The 23554-nt window shown below is 44.9% G+C and overlaps 1 protein-coding gene across 1 annotated transcript in view; it reads right to left on the bottom strand.

Moving 5' to 3' along the window:
* The window catches only part of WDR48 (WD repeat domain 48), a 49214-nt gene that overhangs the window by 14760 nt on the left and 10900 nt on the right, over window positions 1-23554 (bottom strand). The window contains exons 3-12 of the mRNA XM_075587917.1: window positions 23407-23485; window positions 18847-18929; window positions 18419-18548; window positions 16794-16882; window positions 15118-15219; window positions 10778-11002; window positions 10133-10207; window positions 2952-3054; window positions 1550-1647; window positions 553-660 (exon numbers count right to left, since the gene is read on the bottom strand). Of these exons, the coding sequence (XP_075444032.1) occupies window positions 553-660; window positions 1550-1647; window positions 2952-3054; window positions 10133-10207; window positions 10778-11002; window positions 15118-15219; window positions 16794-16882; window positions 18419-18548; window positions 18847-18929; window positions 23407-23485 (1092 nt within the window). The remainder of the gene's footprint in view (window positions 1-552; window positions 661-1549; window positions 1648-2951; window positions 3055-10132; window positions 10208-10777; window positions 11003-15117; window positions 15220-16793; window positions 16883-18418; window positions 18549-18846; window positions 18930-23406; window positions 23486-23554) is intronic.

Raw genomic sequence — 23554 nt, 5'->3', positions numbered from 1 at the left:
AAAATTAGGATTATTTAAAAATTAAATAAATAAAAAGGAGTTGTCAAGTTGCCATAACATATACATACACACGGTTAAGAAAAAACCTCTCTTGCTTTATCCATTGTAACACCACCGGAAAAGATCAGTGCATCTCGAAAGCTCCCACAAGTAAAAGCATTTTTATTTATCCTCTCCCCCATATGTAGCACTATCTTTATACATTAAAAACAAATATAACTACCTTCTACGAACAAAAATCAGCTTACATTTTCTAAATTGGAGGTATTGCCTATATATTTTCTTTTAAGGATATGTACGATCCTCATGAGCTATTTACACCACATCTAAAGTCGCATTAATGAGAGGATTCACCACATTATTTATATCCGTGCAAGACTTAGAATATCAGACACCCTCACTTGTTTTTAAATCAAAATAACGAACTGTGTTCTGGTGTCAGAAGATCTCTCCCACAATCACAGAGTTGGTGATTAAGGCGAATTATATTTTCTGCCCTTTAGAATCACAATAAGTTTAGATAAAAACAAAAAAAAAATACTAATACTTTACCCCAGTCTTCAGGTCAACTGAAAACCAATTTGGTACATAAACCATCTTAAATCTTTTCTTAATTTCTTCTTCAAAATCTACTTTCCCCAAATCTTCAACTTTGCAAGCCTGCAAATCAAAAAAACATCTGAAATGAATTTTGAGAGACTTGTTACATGATGTACTAGACATTTTATATACAGAAACGCACGCATGCACACACAATCGTACAATTCTGTGTACTGCTTTTACACTTTTATGAAAAACGAGTCTGGCATGTTTGCATCAAAAATCACCCATTAGCTAACAAAGCGAACGTTTCTAAATGGCTAGCAATTAGTTATGCTATATACAGTATCTTGGTTCTCAATAAAACTCTCCAATTGATCAACAGTCAGAAATGACTCGATTTTTTTTTAGATACTTTCTGTTCACTTTCCATCACTTCAATGCATCGACAGAAAGATTCGTATAAAATAGAACAAAGCTTACAGAAGTGAACTAACCAAATTATACACACAACCCTTACACCACGGGTACTCAACTCCTGTCCTCAAGTCCCCCCCAACAGGTCAGGTTTTCAGGATATCCCTGCTTCAGCACTGGTGGCTCAATCAGCCCCTGCTTCAGCACTGGTATATCTGATGCTCCGTCTTTAACGATGCCTCTGAACCACCTGTGCTATAATGAAAACCTGACCTGTCGGGGGGCGGGGGGCTTGAGAACCGGTGTTGAGCCCCCCTGCCTTACATTATAAAGTGTGATTGCTTTTGCCCTTTATATTTAAAAAATAAAAAAAAGTTCCATTATGTTTATAAAGGAACAGCTGTACTAGTGTGAAAGGGAACTATTGTCTTTTGGGGTTGTGCAGGTGAAATTAGACTCTCCAAAAGTATGAATCGGTGTTCGGCAACACATGCAAAATGTTCTGCAACACATCAGATCTATGAAAAAAGGATATGTTTGTTTGAGACAATGATAACCTAATACAAGAGCAGTGACAGAAGTGATATCTTACCTTCAACACATCCCAGTATGCCACGTTATTATTTGTATCTTTGGTTAGTATATGTCGCTTGTCATTAAGTATGTTGCACTGAATAATGCTAGCTCCCCCTGGAAAGCAATTCAAATAATTAATATATGCTCATTGAGGAATGGCGGCAGTTGTTGAGGTGTGTCTCAAATGCAATGGTTACATTGTTGACTTGGTCAGTTCCCTCCCACAAATAATACGTCACTATGCTTCTGTGCACCCACTTGCATTGGGAGAACCGAAGTGGGTAACCAGAACCCCTCGTCAGAGGTGGTTTAGAAGATGAATTACATAACGCTTCAAAATTGACAAACATTAAATAGATCGACGTTTTTACTACCACCTCCCCCCCCCCCTTCTTCCAGAAAACCAAAATTACTTTCAATTTTATCAAAAAATAATGTATTAACAATCTCCCCCCCCCCCCCCATCAGGTTTTCAGGATATCCCACCTTCGGCACCCACCAGTGGCCCAGTCAAAGACACACTAGAGTTTTGCAACAGCATGTTTAAGAGGAAAAAAAAAAACTATTTCTCATAATAATGATTCAAAATTCTCAAGGGAGAGTTCCATACCAGTCTAGTACATTCTGATTGTTTGAGAGGCTTAACCACAGGCAAAAAATTGGAGATAGCGCCTACCTGGCTTATTCTCAGAGCCTGTAATCTCCAGGAATTGAAAGTAGCGCAATACGTTCTTCTAAGCCTCTATAATCGTGTACACCAGCCCCCTTAAGTAAATCTGTTCATGATTATCATCCGAGGAACTCACTGTTGCTGCCTGCGTGTCCCTCTGCTTCTTGTGGAAGGGAGGGATCCTCCTGTGTGCCGTCCGCCGAGTGGGATGAACAAAAGTGTGAAGGTTTTGCGACGCACCAGCAGTAGAAATGAGGGAGAGATCATAAAAACGCAGGTATACACAGTCCGTGGTGCGTCGTATAACCTTCACACTTATGTAGGCAATATGTATAACAGATGAGCCATTACTAAGCTCCAGGATTCACCATGTACCATAATAAGTTCCATAAAAATTCATAAAGTCAAATTGTAGTCTCAGCAACAGCTGTGATTTGCAGGTAAGTAGGTATTGTGATATACAGGTAGGTTATGTAGGCAAGTCTGGCCTAATCATTACAATTATTACGGAAACAAACTCGTGTGCCAACATCAAAACATTACTGAGACATTGGTCAACATGGTAAATTCTTTGGACAATCCTGCATTTTCCACCAGTTTTTGATTCCTTACAAATAAATGCAAGTATTGTTAATATCTACAACTGCATATGGTTTCCAAACATTGTTCTGTAACACTTTACAGATCAAACAGGATAGATTGATTTGAAGTGTACGCAAGGCATATGTAGAATAATATTCATCATCACCTTTAATGACTTGGTCAGGCTGTGTGCAAAGAGGAGTCAAAGGAGTGCTGCAGTCATTCTCATAATCCCCAGACGCTCGGAAGTTCAGAATACCTTTGATAGGCTAAAAGAAAACGATGTCCAGGTTAACTTTCATGGGCACAGATTGGAGACTTATAAATACTTAGTTCACACTAGGACATGCACAGAAAATGACAGCTTAATATTAATGTGTTCCGGTCCTGCACAAAATGTTTTAATCTTCAGTATGAGGCTTGATTATAGCAGACAGAGGTCAAGAAGCCTGGAAGGAACAAGAATTGAAGTAAATCTCCAGAGAAGCAAAAACCTCTCGCTCTCTCAAACTATCCCTCCTAGGATGTCGAATACATCATTTAGGTACCAGCTGTAGGCACGGGATACAAAGGAAAGAAGTCCCCACTGATAGTTATGCCAAAGGAATGCAGGAACAATAACAACACGGATTACAGAAGATACAGCCAGGGCGGAGATGGTCTGTGCAAGAATGGTGTGCGTTTTCTGTGTTATCCAGGGGTTATGTTTGATCCCCTTATTTATTAAAGGAACCTTTTTTGCCACCATGAGCCTCCTCCACTATTTTTAGGCAGTGCACTGCCTTTGTTTACCTACTTGCGAAGAATGATGCGAGAATGAAATAGGGATAATGCTTTTTCAAGTATATACAGTGGTGAGAAAAAGTTTGTGAACAGCAATGATAATTACAGAAATGCTATAATTTTCCATGATGACCTTCTTGAATCAAAACCAGGTCTTTTATTAAATATCCAATAGGGTTTATGTGAAACAATTCCATGTCTTTTGAATGATGAATTAGACAATGAGTCATTAAGAGTCAGGGTATGTGAAAAAGTAAGTGAACCCCTGGTTTTATCAGCTAAATTAAAGGGGATAATTAGAATTTAAAAAAAGAAGAAATGAGGGCGCAAAAAGTAAGGAGAACACAACCTTTATAGCATAAAAATAAAAGCAACAGTAGTAACATGCACTGGGATACACAGATGTATAAAATCAGTGTTGCAGTAAATGAATAGGTAATTTCCTGTGACAGCTGAGATTGCTGCTGGGACCACGTACGGCAGCCTCTTTACGGTGTCCTGACCATCCTTGATGCCGACCACTGTGGGAGGGAGAGCCGATGTTGCCACTGTGTTGAGCCCCGCGTCAGAGTGCTGGCCCTCTGCCTCAGGGGGTTCCTTCTCCTGGTGGGGCTGGCATTTCCACTGCGTCTAGCGCTCCCGTAAGTGACGTCAGGGAATGCTGGTCCGGCCGTGACAGCTTCCTGTTCTCGGTGAAGGGAAAGCCAAGGTCTGCGGCAGCTGGTCTCTGTTTGCACAGTGCTCCGTGTTCTCACGGGAGATCTCTGCGCAGTGTCGGAGTACACAGCCTGGGCAGCGGATACCTTGCTCGTGCTGGCTGAACACTCCACATTCCAACGTTATAGGATAGTGCGTTTCACCACTGTGTGGCATCGTCAGCGATATCCCCAGCTGAGCCTGCAGCCCCAATATGTACACTAGGAAAAGAGTGCCAAGGATTCTGATTGGTGCAATGGATTTGGCAAAGGTGTAATTAATTGAATTTAATGAAGGCACTTTCCCAGCACGCGTGCATTCCTTGGGGACAGTCTCAGCCAGGGACAATAGTGAAGATATAATTCAAGATTTAATGTATAATCAACTAAATACTTGTATTCGAGTGGATCAATACGGCATAATATTAAAATGTTTCCCCCCCCCCCCCCTCTTTATTGTTCCTAGGATCGATATCAGGATCATTTATACCTCTGCTCTTCCACATTATCGATTTGTCAAATCCTCAGACTATATATAACCGATTCATTCATTCATTGCGCCTGATGCACAGTATACCAGCCACCGAGGGGTTGACAAAAGGAGACTTGACAAGGGCTTTGGACTGTCTTTTCATTATCCATTTTATTACATTACATATATATTTTTTTTATAGAATTTTTTTTTTTTACGACATTCTGTCGCTCTCTCAGGTTGTTCCCCAAAATGGGATCGCTTAATAGTATATCCCAATGCTTATGGACAATCCTCTCTATCCGATTGGCAGATTTATTGTATTTTGTAATGAAAAGGCAGTCATCATGTTTTCCTGCATAACTCCTTCGGTTTTTTCTTTTTGCCGATAATTAGAATAAGGTGTTTAAATAATTAGGTTGATCTTAAGGTGTGAGTTTGGGAGGCCCCAACCTTTATAAAGATCAGAAACTTTGTGAGTTTGGTCTTCACCATGCAGGTGCGTGGAAACATGTCATGCCACGATCAAAATATATCTGAGGACAACAAAAGGCAGGGGTGCCCAATGCTCCGTCCAATTGACAAAACATATATGGTAAATAGAACGTTTAAATACTTCAATAATGATAATAACTTGGTTGTTTAACCCTTTGGCCAAAGCGTCGTAAGCCTGCATACCAAAAGTCACGGTATAACCAAAAATGCAGGTGTCCTACACTACACTGAGAACCCTTCCCTTTACCTCTGTGTGAGGGGAAAGAACCATAGTAGGTCCTGTTCTTGCAGCAGAGTGAAAGACCTCCCAAGTTAAAAAGGTGAGGAGGAGTGAGCTCTGGGGGAGGTGCCACCTACCTCCATACAACTGTTACCAGTCAGAAATTGATTAACACACATTCCCAGCCAGCTCAAACTTCTACACCCACCACATCATGAATATATATTTATGTCAAAAAGAGTGCTACTGAGCGTGGCAAATGTATACAACAAAACAGACACGGGACCCTTTTTGACATAAATATATATTCATGATGTGGTGGGTGTAGGAGTTTGAGCTAGCTGGGAATGTGTGTTAATCAATTTCTGACTGGTAACAGTTGTATGGAGGTAGATGACACCTCCCCCCCAGAGCTCACTCCTCCTCACCTTTTTAACATGGGAAGTCTTTCACTTTGCTGCAAGAACAGGACCTACTATGGTTCTTTCCCCTCACACAGAGGTAAAGGGAAGGGTTCTCAGTGTAGTGTAGGGCCTCCATTTTTGGTTATACCTTGACGTTTGGTATGCAGGCTTACGACGCTTTGGCCAAAGGGTTAAACTAAATAACCAAGTTATTATTATTATTTAAGTATTTAAACTTTATACTATTTACCATATATGTTTTGTGAATTGGACAGAGCATTGGGCACCCCTGTCTTTTGTTGTATAGATTTGCCACGCCCAGTAGCACTCTTTTTGACAAATATATATTCATGATGTGGTGGGTGTAGAAGTTTGAGCTGGCTGGGAATGTGTGTTAATATATCTCTGAGGACCTCAGAAAATCAGTTATTGATTCTCAGTCTAGAAAGGATTACAAAATTATTTCTAAGGATTTGGGGCTCCACCAATCCACTGTCAAACAAATGAAGCAAGTTCAAGACCACCGTCACTCTAAACAGGAGAAGTCATCCTACCAAAATCTCTTTAAGAACACACCGCCAAATCATCCAGGAAGTAACAAAGAGTCCCAGAGTAACATCCAAGGATCTGCAGGCCACTCTCGCCTTGGCTAATGTGAGTCTTCATGACAACCATCAGAAAAAGACTGAACAATAGTATTCATGAAAGGATAGCGAGGAGGAAACCACTGCTCTCTAAAAAGAACATTGCTGCACGTCTGAAGTTCGCCTAAGTGCACAGATCCACAAAACTTCTGGTACAATGTTGTCTGGACAGACGAGTCAAAGGTAGAACTTTTTGACCTCTGAGAAACGTTATGTTTGGCGAAAACCAAAAAACTGCGTTCAAACAGAAGAACCTCATTCAACCATCAAGAATGGTGGTGGGAGTGTGATGGTTTGGGGCTGCTTGTCATCATTGACAACCATGAATTCTGCATTCTATCAGAAGATTCTAGAGGAGAATGTCAGATCAACTGTGAGCTGAAGCAAAAGTGGGTCCATGCAGCAGGACAATGATACTAAACATACAAGCAGATCTACAAAAGAATGGCTGCCAAATGCCGTATTTTAGAATGGCCTAATCAAAGTCCGCACCTAAACCCCATCGAAATGTTGTGACAGGACCTGAAGTGAGCTGTCCATGCAAGTAAGTCCTCAAATGTCGTTGAGTTGAAGCAGTTCTATATGGAGGAATGGGCCAAAATTCCTCAAAACCAATGCGATAGTGACCAGCAGTTACTGGAAACGCTTAGTTGAAGTCATTGCTGCTCAGGGGGTGGTACCAGGTACTGAATCTAAAGGTTCACATACTTTTCAACACATGGATATTGAATGTTGTATCATTTGTGGATAAATAAATGTCGAAAACATATACGGTTTGTGTAGGTTATCTTAATCTATTATGAGGACTTAGATTAAGATTTAACAACGTTGTAGGTTTGAAGTATGTAAAAATCCGAAGTGGTTCACAAACTTTTTCTCGCCACCGTATACACATTAATACTTTGTGAGATAATACACTGATGCAACACTGTGCTGACGCAGGGATATCCTGAACCTGACATGTTGGGGGTGTGGGTGGGTCTTAAGGACTGGAGATGAGAACCCCTGGGTTAGGGGTTTGGTAAGTGCGTCTGCAAGGGGAGAGTTTGGAAATGCTTAGTTTAGGAGCTAAATTTGGAGAGGGGCGTGAAGGAGAGAAGGTTCTCACGCATATTGAGAGAAAGGGCATTCCACAGGTGAGGGGCAGTATGTTCTTTCAACACCAAATCAAATATTTTTCTTACATTTTTAAAAAGCAACAAACTATTCACATTGGGTTAAGTAGCATCAGTCTGGGACCACCACATTGTTGCCGTTTAACTCCATGATATGAATGTGTGGACCATTTATTTTTAACATTGTAATCAACAAACTTGGCCTTCTGCATCAGTACAGCTCGATCCGTTACAACGCGATCCGTTACAACGCGATCCGTTACAACGCGATCCGTTACAACGCGATCCGTTACAACGCGATCCGTTACAACGCGATCCGTTACAACGCGATCCGTTACAACGCGATCCGTTACAACGCGATCCGTTACAACGCGATCCGTTACAACGCGATGCAAGTGTGGCTCCCAATTTTCATATTTATGAATACTTTATTGGTATCTTAAATACTTTATTGTACAATGCATACAATTGTACATTATTTCAAACGCGATCCGCTTATAGCACGATGTGATTCTTTGGACCCCAAACACAGTGTTATAAGGGGGTTGAGCTGTATTTTAATAAATACAATAGAAATGGACAATACAGCACAAATATCTATTTAACTTTGATGCATAAATGCACACGGAAAAAAAGGCTATATTAAACACATTTCATAAAGTCATTTAAAAGAATTTAACAAATAGATTGCTGCCAATTATTAACATATATTGGTGTTGTGAAAAAGCGAATTACAAAGTTATCAAACGTTTGTAATGGTCTTTACATAATTAGAGATGTTTAGTAGCTTTGTAAAGTGGAGGTGTGCAAGCTTCATTGTGAAATTCACAAACAAATAGAATATATTTAAAAGCAACCCAAGCTGCTCTTTCATTGCATCTTACCCCAGAGCTGATCAGCGATCACCCAATATCTGGGTTCTGGGGAGATTTGTAGATTTGTTTTGTACCGGTTTTGACAGAAAACGTTTTGTTTTTTTATTTAAATGGCGGCCGAGATCCCCAATAGAAAAGCGCCCCCTGCACATGTGTGGGCTATTTGCTGCTGGCGAGTCTCCGCATGGCACAAAGGTGCTGGTGACAGAGCTGGGACGGACATCGCGCTAATATCGCACAGGAAAGGGAGACGTGTCAAGTCCATGCTGGAAAGCTAATTTACAAAGCTTGTGTTTTGGCCGTTTGAGAGTGTGCATTTTTATTTTAATCTATCTAGTGTTAATAAAATGGTATTACACTATGTCCTCCTTCTACTTGTAAACATAACCTTAGGGGCATTGTGGATAAACACTTTCAAGTGGAATTAAGCTCATGTGAGTGTTTTAGTTTTACAGTAATTTTTAACTATTATATGGGATTTTGTCTGCATACATTTATATCTTACCATTGTTCTTGTGGTTGTTTGTTTCTTACATTTATACATGTACCAGGGATGACACCTAAACCACGCTGGAGGACTTTTCTCTTTCCACCTGTTATTTGCTGCTGGAGCCCGACCCCGGTGGCCACATTCTTTCCCTAGTTTTCCTGTTGGACCCCCGTTCCCTCCCCCGACCTCCCACCCTGGTCCCGGGGTATCGGACGTTGGGACACCACCGCTGAGCTCCAGGTTAGATTTAAAAAAATACTTTACTTTAAACCAGGGGTGGTCAACGCCAGTCGTCAGGGGCCACCAAAAGGTCAGGCTTTCATGATATCTCTGCTTCAGCACAGGTGGCTCAGTCAAAGACTGCAACACCTGTGCTGAAGCAGGATTATCCTAAAATCCTGACCTGTTGATAGCTCTTGAGAGCTGGAGTTGGCCACCCCTGGTTTAAACACTTTCTCCTTTTGGGCTACTATATTACAGCTGATAATTGTGAAATTACAATATCATTTCACAATAACATGTATAAGAATGCATATCTATTCTATATGGACAAAGGTACAGTTATATTATACCACACAATACTGTAAGGGACAACGATTTGAAACAACTTGAGTAATTAAGTACATTTAAATTTGTTTAAGGAAGCAAAAGTAAAAATGTGACTTTTGGAAAAGGAAGGCTTATTTTTAACAAAGGGGACTCCTCATTCTGCCTGCATCTGCTTATTTCCTGTGTCCTTCACTTTTGGCCTTTGATAACGAGGGCAAAGCAGGAAGGGAAAGGAGAAGAGGGTGGCACGCCGCTTGTGAAAGGTGACGGCCTGTCCTACTCAAATCAAAGCAATGGGGGAAACAAAGTGAAGCGAAATACCTCCTACGTTTTAGGTTGCCATGGGGAACAACGTCCTCAATCTCATGGAGTTAAATATATGTCTTTATTTATATAGCGCCATTAATGTACATAGCGCTTCACAGCAGTAATACACGTGACAATCATATAAATAATATAAATAACACATAAAGGGGAGAAGTGCTTCAGACATAAAAGTAACATTTAGGAAAAGCAGTCCCCATATACATACATACAATGCAAAGATTATTACATTCAACCATAAATGCAAACATCTGAAATGGAAGAAAGAAAATATTCCTTACCCATTTATTTACAGATGATTTTGTTGTTGAAACCCAAAGCGCCAGGGGTGGTTCTACCGACCTATCTAGCTCCATCTGAAAAGACAGACAGCTGCAGTTACCATCATGTTGGGCCGCACAGCACTTCAAACTATTAGAAGAATAAAAACAATTTCTAAAGTACAGAAATAAGGCAGAGATCGGGCCAGACAAACTATCCTCAACTTCCAGTAACAAAATGTATCAACGTTTTCCTGGATAAACTCTTCAGAAATGTAAAAAATACGTCTACTGGTCTAATTTAATTAAAAATCAGGGTTAAAAATATAAAACATGTTTGCAATTTGTTCAATAGGCTTACAGCCAGTAATATTCTACCATCTGATTTCTTATATTAATTTTAAATAAGGAGAAACAGCTCCTATGTCTGATAGATACATAGATCTATCTCTATCACATTTTGTGCTCATTTGCATGTCATTTCCCCAAATCCCTTGCTGCAGTGGAAGCACTGTATGCTAGGTGATAATGGTAGAAAGGCAGGGTTGCAGACCTGTCTAAGGCATAAGTTTGGTCATGTAATGTAAATATGTTGAAGTGCCAACAGGAATAATAATAATAATAATAATAATAAATAATAATAATAATAATAATAGAGAAACATACTTTTAGGACTGGTGCTTTTTCTTCACAGATAAGAAACCGAATATCAGGATTCCTTAAGTCTGTACAATATATCTTTCTGTCTCTTCCTCCTGAATATACATGAGTAAAGCCTTCATTGACCTGGAGAGCCCAAACCCCTTCATCATGGACTCTATAGGTGGCTATACATCTTTGCTGTCCAAGAGACCACAGCCGGATTGTTCCATCAGAGCTGCCTGAGAGACACTGAAAAAGAAAACAAAATCATAAAAAGAGCAAATATCCCACACACAACTCCAATATGAAACTGTAGGAAGGTCTCCTGGTAACATGGCCGTTCCAAGGCTACCTGCACGAGTCTCCTGGTTCAGAACGTTTCTCATGCACTGGCCAAGCATTGTTGTTGTCAAAATGACCTTCCTTGTATTATTTGAGTTACTAGAAATGATGCTGCCAGCAGTCATGTTTGGACGTAAAAATGCAGAAACCAAAATTAAATATTTCACATTTTAACAAAACCGCTTAATACATGAGAACATTCAAACTGAAAAAAATAAATTAAAAAAATATATATAATATAAATATATATTATAATATATATATTATAATAAAAATATATATTATAATACTGTATAAATATTATAATAAAAATATATCTACTATATATTTGTGAAAGCACTGTATGTCTGCGTCCCTAGCGGCAATCTCATTGGTCCCTTGGCCTGCCCGCCCCCGCACCTCTCATTGGCCTGAGGCAGAGTGACGGGCAAAAACACACACACACACACACACACCCACACACACACACACCCACACACACCCACCCCCCCCCCCCCCCCTCACACACACACCCCCCCCCCCCTCACACACCCCCCCCCCCCTCACACACACCCCCCCCCCTCACACACACACCCCCCCCTCACACACACACCCCCCCCCTCACACACACACCCCCCCCTCACACACACCCCCCCCTCACACACACCCCCCCCCTCACACACACCCCCCCCCTCCCACCCCCCACCCCCCCCCCTCCCACCCCCCACCCCCCCCCTCACACCCCCCACCCCCCCCTCACACACACCCCCCCCCCTCACACACACCCCCCCCCCCCTCACACACACACCCCCCCCCTCACACACACCCCCCCCTCACACACACCCCCCCTCACACACACCCCCCCCCTCACACACACACCCCCCCCTCACACACACACACCCCCCTCACACACACACACCCCCCTCACACACACACCCCCTCACACACCCACACCCACACCCCCCCTCACACACACACACCCCCTCACACACACACACCCCCTCACACACACACACCCCCTCACACACACACACCCCCTCACACACACACACCCCCTCACACACACACACACCCCCTCACACACACACACCCCCCCTCACACACACACACCCCCCCTCACACACACACACCCCCCTCACACACACCCCCCTCACACACACCCCCCCCTCACACACCCCCCCCCTCACACACCCCCCCCTCACACACACCCCCCTCACACACACCCCCCTCACACACACCCCCCTCACGCACACACACACACCCCCCTCACGCACACACACCCTCACTCTCCCCTGTCAGTTGGACCGCAGCTCACCTTCCACACACACACCCCCCTCCTCTCCCGGTGCCCCTCACTCTCTCCCCCCACCTCACCCAAATCCCCACGCTCCGCAACATCCCCAGCCGCACCATCACCCTCATCGTGCGCCGCGGCCCTCCTGCTCAGCAGCAAACTCCAGGCTCCTCCCCCCAACGGCGCGGCCCGGGCCTCCTGATCTCCCCCTCACGTGCGCCGCTACCGTAGAGGGGAAGTGCGGCCCGGGCCTCCTGCTCTCCCCCTCACGTGCGCCGCTACCGGAGAGGGGAAGTGCGGGCCGGGCCTCCTGCTCTCCCCCTCACGTGCGCCGCTACCGTAGAGGGGAAGCGCGGCCCGGGCCTCCCCCTCACGTGCGCCGCTACCGGAGAGGGGAAGCGCGGCGCGGGACTCCCCCTCACGTGCGCCGCTACCGGAGAGGGGAAGCGCGGCGCGGGACTCCCCCTCACGTGCGCCGCTACCGGAGAGGGGAAGCGCGGCGCGGGACTCCCCCTCACGTGCGCCGCTACCGGAGAGGGGAAGCGCGGCGCGGGACTCCCCCTCACGTGCGCCGCTACCGGAGAGGGGAAGCGCGGCGCGGGACTCCCCCTCACGTGCGCCGGCTCCCGGACGGAGGGGAAGCGCGGCGCGAGACTCCCCATCACGTGCGCCGGCTCCCGGACGGAGGGGAAGCGCGGCGCGAGACTCCCCATCACGTGCGCCGGCTCCCGGACGGAGGCGAAGCGCGGCGCGGGACTCCCCCTCACGTGCGCCGGCTCCCGGACGGAGGGGAAGCGCGGCGCGAGACTCCCCATCACGTGCGCCGGCTCCCGGACGGAGGGGAAGCGCGGCGCGGGTCTCCTGCCACTCTTGCCCCCCCCCCAGCTTCCCGAACTCACCTCCTGCCCCAGCCAGATGCCACGGGGTCAAGGTAAGTCACCCACCGTCTCCCACCCACGCACTGTCACCCAGTCACCCACCCAGTCACCCACACACCCACCCAGTCACTTTCACCCAGTCACCCACCCACTCACTCAGTCACCCACTCAGTCACCCACCCAGTCACTTTCACCCAGTCACCCACCCACTCAGTAACCCACCCAAAAACTCACTTAGTCACCCACCCACTCACCCACCCACCCAGTCAAGTCACCCACCCACCCACCCAGTCACAGTCAACCCCCAGTCACCCACCCACCCACCCAGTCACCCACCCACCCACCTCAGTCACCCACCCAAGTGTCACCCACCCACCCACCTCAGTCACCCACCCACCCACCTCAGTCACCCACCCACCTCAGTCACCTACCCACCCACATCAGTCACCCACCCACCCACCTCAGTCATCCACCCACCCACCTCAGTCACCCTAAGTCACCCACCCACGTCACCCACCCACCCACCCACCTCAGTCACCCACCCACCTCCCCACCCACCCACCTCAGTCACCCAACCCACCTCAGTCACCCACCCACCCACCCAATCAGTCACCCACCCACCCACCTCAGTCACCCACCCACCCACCTCAGTCACCCACCCACCTCAGTCACCCACCCACCTCAGTCACCCACCCACCTCAGTCACCCACCCACCTCAGTCACCCACCCAGTCAGTCTCCCACCCAGTCAGTCTCCCACTCACCCACCCAGTCAGTCTCCCACTCACCCACCCAGTCAGTCTCCCACTCACCCACCCAGTCAGTCTCCCACTCACCCACCCAGTCAGTCTCCCACTCACCCACCCAGTCAGTCTCCCACTCACCCACCCAGTCAGTCTCCCACTCACCCACCCATTCAGTCTCACACTCACCCACCCATTCAGTCTCACACTCACCCACCCATTCAGTCTCACACTCACCCACCCATTCAGTCTCACACTCACCCACCCATTCAGTCTCCCACCCACCCACCCACCCATTCAGTCTCACACTCACCCACCCATTCAGTCTCACACTCACTCACCCAGTCTCACCCAAAACCACCCACCCAGTCACTGACCCCACCCACCCACTCACCGACCCCACCTACCCACTCACTGACCCACCCAGTCACTGACCCACCCAGTCACCGACCCTGAAAAAGTCACCCAGTCACCGACCCACCCACCGACCCAAAGTCACCCACCCACCCAAAGTCACCCACCCACCAACCCAGAGTCACCCACCCACCCACCGACCCAAAGTCACCCACCCACCGACCCAAAGTCATCCACCCCCCGACCCAACTCACCCACCCACCGACCCAACTCACCCACCCAACCACCGACCCAAAGTCACCCACCGACCCAAAGTCACCCACCGACCCAAAGTCACCCACCCACCGACCCAAAGTCAAACCGACCCAAAGTCACCCACCCACCGACCCAAAGTCACCCACCCACCGACCCAAAGTCACCCACCCACCGACCCAAAGTCACCCACCCACCGACCCAAAGTCAAACCGACCCAAAGTCACCCACCCAGTCACCGACCCAAAGTCACCCACTCAGTCACCAACCCACCCACCCACTCAGTCAAGTGTCACCCACCCACCCACACAGTCACACAGTCACCCACACACTCAGTCAACTCAGTCACCCACCTAGCTGTCAAGGGGGGGGGGGGGAAGCCTAACCCTGTCGTACGCCCCCCCAAAATTACATCCCGGGCAACGCCGGGTCTCTCAGCTAGTATTATAATAAAAATATATATTATAATATAAATATAATATATATTATAATATAAATATACACACACACACACACTATTTACCTGGGTGCCATCTCTGTTTAACAGCAAAGCTTTGACGTTGTCTGTGTGCCCTTTCAGTTTCATTAACTTTGCACAAGTCCTTGGGTCCCATACTCGTAAAACCTTCAAAAAACAGATAAATACATCGTGGATCCATTTAAATATTTGAGGCGTAAAACTACATGTACAAAGAAATTAAAAAGTACACTTCTACCAATAAGAGGTTTAGTCACAGTAAAGACAGACACGGCCTCAGTTTTCGGGTTAAGTTCTCTTGTTATTGTGGACATTGTTGTGTTCAGTTGCACAGGAGAAGAAAAAAAAAAAAACACCCAAAAACCTCAGGTGAGCGTGATTGCATCCAATATACTGCACATGGATATGAAGTAGGAAATACACTTTCCTGATCTTGCCAAGTCCTACCCAGCTACACTGCCTCCAATATGAATCCCACTCAAACTCAGAGTATTTGAAGTAAAAGGACTCAGGAAAATAACTTATTAACCTAGGTTTATATGATAAATGAACAGTATGTTTAGCAGTATTTGAATGTTAACCCCAAAAGCCTAAAACCCCCACGTATTAAGTTAATGCCACTTCTTATATGCAGGGCTGGAAATATTCCACTAAGACTCACTAGTTAGTTATATACAAATTGCTGGCCTACATTTTAATAAACCCCTCCACCCCTTCATTTAACCCACACAGACGACCCCTTCATAAAAACAACGCCGACCCCTCCACAAATAATAAATACCCTTCTCCTTACCTCTGTCAACGATGCTTGAGTAAAAAAAAAAATCTAGCTGCCTCTTGGCTGATCAAGCAAGGAGCTGAAGGGAGTGCGGCGATTGTCAAGCCGCAAACTGCACGGCGTGTGTAGGCAGTGTGGATGTCACTCGTCACTCACTGCCGGAGCCTCAACACTAGCACCCCACAATGCCTTGTGCTTAAAAGCGCGAAGCCACAGTGGCAGGAGCAAGGCATTGTGGGGCGCTAGTGTTGAGCCTTCGGCAGTGCTTGACAGCCACACTGCCTGCACACGACCTGCAGTTTGCCTGCACACGACCTGCAGTTTGGTACCTTTAAGTGTGCAGTCCAATCAGAACTGAGTAGTTTTTTTTTTTTACTAGTCTACTCTTCGTTTCCACTCGTCCCGAACAAGGGGATGAGGGGATTTGTCAAGCCCTTAGACGCATGTTTGATATATGAAAACTAAACTCTATAAACAAACTTAACATCTACTGCACAGTGCAGTCCATCATGGTGATTGACTGCACTGTGCAGTAGATGTTAAGTTTGTTTATAGAGTCAGATTCATCGCACCAACCCTGTGGTGTAGTTCCCGCATGGTGTAGGGGGGAGTGTGTGTATATGTATGGGTCTCCGTTAGCAATAAAGCATTGAATGTTATTTTATTTTTGAAATACTTGGAGAGGTTATTAAATCGAGAGCCACACTCAGATCGCGTTATAAGTGGATCGCGCTATAACAGGGTTGAGCTGTATTTGGGCTCAGGAAATCACAGAAGTCCACATTTTATAGTGCATATGCATGGTTAATACAAGTCACGCGAAAAAAGTTACATTTATGAATTCCACTTTAAAATAGTTTACCAAGCTATGGGATAGCCACCACATTTCAGGCCTAGCCTTAGGAACCCTAATATTCTTATAACTTTATTTCTATATCTTTACCTTTTCAGTTGACCCAGACACAATTACTGTTCCCATCTGATTCATTGCAAGGCTGTAGATAGAATCTTTGTTTCCACTTAATGAGGATGCTAAACAGAAATATAATAAGTTTACATGGTAATATCATTATGCAATATTAGTAGAGGAAAGATTGCACATAATGTTTTAAAACACGAGGCATGTTAGGTTTCAGTTCTTACTTTATCCACTTAAAATAAACGGACTAGTCATCCAACTATCACAGATGTAGCGCTTTCATTTCTAGCAGACATTAAGTGTTTACACAATAGTGCCTATTAACCCTGCTAAAACTGGGACTACAGTAAATGCTATATCTCGGGTGCAGGAAAAAGAAAAAGCCCAGCTTCCCGAGATACTTACCGGGAAAGATACCTGCGTTTCAGTCCCCTCCAGGGGTAACAAAAAGTAGTGGTTAAATTTCTGGCGATACACGCGGGCCGAAACCTCCACCCGTGCGGTTTCTTATAGACCCGTGTGACTTGGGGGAGTGGGTGTCGGAGATATAAAACCAGGAAGTAACACCGCTACCTTTACCAATAAGTATCTCTGAAACGAAGGGGCTCCGTGGAGCTGGTTCAGCTTCAGGGGCACCCCTGGTTTCTTCCTGTTATTAACAAAAGATGCAGGATTGCTGCATTTGATTTTAATAGGTCGCCCACTTAAACTTAGACAAAAAGTGAATACAACAGAACAAAAAAATTTTTTTTTTAAAAGAGGAGAGTGAGTGGGCTGCAGTGTTACCAAGGGAGTGTTTTCCCTAGGGATTTAGTCAAAACTAAAGATTATACAGACTCAATGTGTGTTCCTTTATAAGAATGTGACAAATGCACCATGGGGGTCGGGGGGGTGAGAGCAAGAGATTTTGTGGGATCTGTATAAAAATGTGTTTTTTGAAAATGAATTAAAGAGTGCATGGTGTCAAATACAAAATCAAGTTCTCACCTAAAAACAGCAGCAGCAGCAGCAACAGTATACGTTATGTCACAATGCCGTTTTTCATGTTCTTACATTGTCTTATTTTTATATGTGCAGTATCATGTTCATACACACGAATGCATTAAGAATGGTTTCTATCTACTTGCTTTGGACTTGTATGCCAAGAAAAACAATTTTGACGCATTTGGCATAGGAGAGCCGCATGCTTGCAATTGTTATACATATTTGCAACCTCCGCCTGTAACTCCCCTCTTTGGCGTCTTTTTCTTGTGAAAGAAATATGACGCATGAGCTGCTCAACAGACCCCAATCAGTTTTACACATTAGCGCATCAAGACTCATTCATTTCTCACTCTTATGTGGGTCACTTCTACAACAATACCGCTTTTAGTTGCGCTTTATAGATAGGCCTCGTATTTGGGCAGCAGTTGGAATTATACAAATAACCAGGGCTATTGCAAGTTAGTCAAGAGAATAATGTATAGAGACAAGATGAGCTGGAAAATGAAAATCTACCTATCAAAAGCCCTGGGAAACAAACGCATGAAACCTGCAGATCTCACAGCGCTACGGTGACAACTAGAGAAACCTGCTGCGGAGAAGCATGTATGATAATAATACACTTAAATTGCCCTGTAATGTGCCATCATGCGATACTCATTACTTACTGGTGACAGTGTTGTTAGAAGCAGTCAGTGCGGTGAGAGTATTTACATCCCAGAGGAATATCTGCCTGTCCAAACCTGCAGATGCCACCAGTTCTTTATCTTTTGCGTATGCCAAAGCTTTCACATAATCCTACATTAAATCAAGCAGACAAAGGCACAATATTATTTATTTATTTATTTATTTATAAAATATTTTACCAGGAAGTAATACATTGAGAGTTACCTCTCGTTTTCAAGTATGTCCTGGGCACAGAGTAAAACAAATAATACATGGTTACAAATACAGTTACATAAATGAACAAGGTATACATTTATATACAAGACATTGCATGCACAATATGGATGTCAAATCTTAAGAACAGAGGGTAAGTGGATTTAACTACATTTGAAGCAGATAGAACATAACATGACACATTGTAACGGCTTACCTTGTGTGTCCTCAAAGTCGACATGCAAAATCCCTTATGTGCATTCCATACTTTCACAGTAGTATCGGAAGAAGCAGATATTACTAGAAAGGACAAGACGGAAAGTATCAAGTTAAATCATTTTCATTTGACTAATGAGTGGAGAGAGATACAATGCTCAGATAATAAAGTTTAAAGGTCAACATTTTACGCTTCCAACAAATCTTAGCCTATAGCCCAGCGTCTGACCTGTAACTTCTACCATGACTATCTAATGTATCTCTTACCATGGACTATAAACTGATTTTGCTCAAGTACATTTTTTGCATTCACAGTAATTTTCTAAAATAACTCAGGGAAGCCACATGCCCTATGCTAAGCAAATAAGACATTGTGGGTGCCAAAACACAATGATTTTAGTCCAAGCATTGCAAGAAGATTGTAGAATACACAGATAAAAGAAAAACAAAGGGCTAATGCAGTGATTTTGAACAGGAGTTCTGCAAGACCCCCTCAGGAGTTCCGCAAGACCCCCTCAGGAGTTCCGCAAGACCCCCTCAGGAGTTCCGCAAGACCCCCTCAGGAGTTCCGCAAGACCCCCTCAGGAGTTCCGCAAGACCCCCTCAGGAGTTCCGCAAGACCCCCTCAGGAGTTCCGCAAGACCCCCTCAGGAGTTCCGCAAGACCCCCTCAGGAGTTCCGCAAGACCCCCTCAGGAGTTCCGCAAGACCCCCTCAGGAGTTCCGCAAGACCCCCTCAGGAGTTCCGCAAGACCCCCTCAGGAGTTCCGCAAGACCCCCTCAGGAGTTCCGCAAGACCCCCTCAGGAGTTCCGCAAGACCCCCTCAGGAGTTCCGCAAGACCCCCTCAGGAGTTCCGCAAGACCCCCTCAGGAGTTCCGCAAGACCCCCTCAGGAGTTCCGCAAGACCCCCTCAGGAGTTCCGCAAGACCCCCTCAGGAGTTCCGCAAGACCCCCTCAGGAGTTCCGCAAGCCCCCCTCAGGAGTTCCGCAAGCCCCCCTCAGGAGTTCCGCAAGCCCCCCTCAGGAGTTCCGCAAGCCCCCCTCAGGAGTTCCGCAAGCCCCCCTCAGGAGTTCCGCAAGCCCCCCTCAGGAGTTCCGCAAGCCCCCCTCAGGAGTTCCGCAAGCCCCCCTCAGGAGTTCCGCAAGCCCCCCTCAGGAGTTCCGCAAGCCCCCCTCAGGAGTTCCGCAAGCCCCCCTCAGGAGTTCCGCAAGCCCCCCTCAGGAGTTCCGCAAGCCCCCCTCAGGAGTTCCGCAAGCCCCCCTCAGGAGTTCCGTGGACGCTAATGTGCGGGGACATGGGGTGAGGGGAAGAGCGGGGACAACTCTCCCGGCTGTCCCAGACCCGGCAGCACGCCATGTGGCAGTGACCCGACGACTCCGGAGCTCAACAGTCGCCGCCCGGTTCACTGTAATCACTGGGTTCCCCAGAATTTCACAATCTAATTCTGGAGTTCTTTAACCAAAAATGAAGTTGAAAACCACAGAGCTACAGAATAGTCCCTCAAATAAATGACTGCACACCACAACAACTAAAACGTTTAATTACAGCATTACTAAAACATCTATCACTATACAGAAAATGAGTGAGTGGGGGGATGTTAGATGAGTGAGAGAATGTTACTTATATAATTAATGATTGATCTCCAGCAGTGTCTCTATATGCTCCGTAACTGCACATAATGGTGCTGGTGTATGCTGGCAATAGTGTGCTAGTAATTAGCATTTAATTTAATTATATTCTTCAATCTTCGGATAATGCAGCTAAATCCCATATGGGGTCTAAACACCAACTGTGGTTAGGAAAGAGTTAATTTGGACCTCACAGCAAGTCAATGTGTCAGCCAGTTCTGTGACTGAGGAAGTATAGTATATATGCAGGCGGCACCTATCACAGTGCCGGAATCGTGTCTTGGGATTGTACCTGGCCTGCCCCAACCAGTGGACATGACATGCCTATCCCTGACTCACAAGTCTCCAGGTACAGTCATTGCCATATGGTCATCTGTATAAGCAACTCTGATGCTAATCATTAGCATCATTATTCTGTATACCAAATACATTTTCACTCCTTCCATGCAAACAATATGTTTAGGACAATTTACCGTCCGTGGTGAGACATTATGAACTGGATTAACATACATCCGGCTCGAAGACTAAATCATTGACTTCCCTTTACTTTACTGTGATGTGAATCAAACAGTGATTCATTTGTTTATTATCGGTTTATTGCTTCACTAGGCATTACTGAAACAAAGGAGGGAGGGGGAGTAGGTGGTATGATACCTTTTATTGGACCAATAAGTAGTTTATATGGTACAAGCTTTCGATCCTATCAGGGTGAGGGTAACCCGATGACGGAGCCCGAGAGGTTTGAAAGCTTGTAACATAACTACGTGCTGGTCCAATAAAAAGATATCATACCACCACCTAGTCCCTCTCCTACATGAAGAAAGGATCAACATGGCTACCCACCTTTCTTTACCCACCCAGATTACTGAAATTGTGCAGCCAATTTTGCGCCAGTAACTTAAAGTATCACATGATGGCGCCACTGTACTGTACATTGAGTAAGATTACCAATGAGCGGCTCTGGTAACTATGACAATCCTCTATTTAAACCCCGACTGAAAAGCTTGCGCAATTTGCCCCAGACGAAGTTCTGCAGTGAAACGCATGCCGGGGCGCTTTTACAGCCTTTTCAACAAATAGTCGATGGGTCTGATTTGAGATCAATAGTGGGGGGGGGGGGGGGAAGAGAGGGGGGTTTGGGAAGAGAGGGGAAGGGGAAAGAGGGTGATTTAGAGCCCTGAAATGTAGGGACCAGCAAGCGGGAATTTGGGTTAGACAAGTGCGTTAGGATAGTGAGCGATTTCACTAATGTCACATTAGGATGATAGCCTAGCCAATTCAGCCAGATTTAACCGATACCGCTAGCAGCAATTGACCCCAACAGATTAATCCATAATTTTCACTGGTTGGGACAGGCACAATTCTACTAATAGACACCAGCACTTTGATATGATAGGTGCTACCGGCATATACTATATATACCCCCCTCAGTGATAGAACTGGCTGGCACATTGACCTGATGTGAGGTCCAAATTAACTCTGTCCCGACCACAGTTAGTGCTGGGATCCCACACAGGATTTAGTCGCATTATCCAATGTTGAAGAACATAATTACCTTAAATACTAATTACTAGCACAATATTGCCAGCATACACCAGCACCATTATGTGCAGTTACGGAGCATATAGAGACACTGTTGATCATTAATTGATTATACAGGTAACATTGTAAGGAGACGACGTTATTATTTTTGCTCCCTCATCTAACATACCCCCACTCACTCATTTTCTGAAAGCATTAAAGAACAAGAACAACATGCCGAAAAACAGAATGTAAATTGGACCACAAGAAGTGAGGAAGAAACAAAATTTACCGTTTGTGGCATTTAAATTTACTCTGAAAATGTGTATTTTTCATCCTGAATATTCTCAGTGCGTTTGGTGTGTAATCCAGTATTGAATTAAAAGAAAATTGAAAAGATATACATGTGTGTGGTGGGTGTAACAGATTACATGTTTGAGAGGGAAGACACATAAAATGAAAATGATGCATTGTAACAAGTTTCCCTTTACCGTTCAACTCCTTACAGCTCCCTCCTGTGAAGCAGTGACAAAGCATCACAAAACGCGCCAGGTGTGGTTTCTCTTGCCTGGCCGCAGTTTCCACACTCAAATATATTTCTATGTTAGGTAAAAGAGATGAATTTCCCTACTTCTCTACGCTTCGCCACACTCCAAATCTGTAATCTGTCAATTTTTAAAATGTAAATTTCTTAACTATTAAAATATTACAACAAAAAACAAACAAAGATGCTCAAAGCTACTTCCAATGTGACAAAAATACACAGTGCAATACCTATATATTCTCTTGAAAAGGGTCATTCAATTCAACCCTTTGGCCAAAGCGTCTTAAGCCTGCTGCCACTTCAAGGCATGCCCGTTAGCAGGTCCTAACACTCCCCGAGTTAAACTCCTTATTAACCTGTATAATTACAGGAAGAATGATCAGCATTGGATCGGTCGTAACACAGCAAAATGAAACTTACCTGCCAACTTGGAAAGTGGGGAGGGGAGAGCTTAAGCTTGGGGGGGGGGGCACTAACCTCCCAAAAACCTGCTAACGGTCATGCCTTGAAGTGGCAGCAGGCTTAAGACGCTTTGGCCAAAGGGTTGAACAGAATGGCCCTTTTTCAAGAGAATATATAGGTATTGCACTGTGTATTTCTGTCACATTGGAAGTAGCTTTGAGCATCTTGTTTGTTTTTTGTTGAATACATTTAGCCACACCCACTAGCGGTCGTTTTGACACATATACATATATATTATGTGGTAATGTTTGGGGTTTTGCAGAGCTTGTTGGGTATCTGTGTGTTTATTAACTATTAAAACATTACACAGTTATGGAAACAGAATAGATCTATAAAAATTACAAATAAAACACGATTGGTTTATTTATTTCATAACAAGGTCTACTCTTTATTGAAATACTTACATGTTTTGCCATTGCAACAGAGTACAATATCATTAACCCAATCTGTGTGGTGTTCCATAGATGCTATGTATGGGTCTTGCTAAAATAAAACACAAGAGACCAAGATTACAAATCTGAAACACAAGTGGTTTTAACGTCTCACAAAAAG

Source organism: Ascaphus truei, chromosome 2 (assembly GCF_040206685.1).
Source record: "Ascaphus truei isolate aAscTru1 chromosome 2, aAscTru1.hap1, whole genome shotgun sequence".
In the NCBI taxonomy this organism is placed as follows: Eukaryota; Metazoa; Chordata; class Amphibia; order Anura; family Ascaphidae; genus Ascaphus; species Ascaphus truei.
The sequence above is the reverse complement of the archived record's forward strand: the minus strand, read 5'-3'. Positions and strand labels throughout refer to the sequence as shown.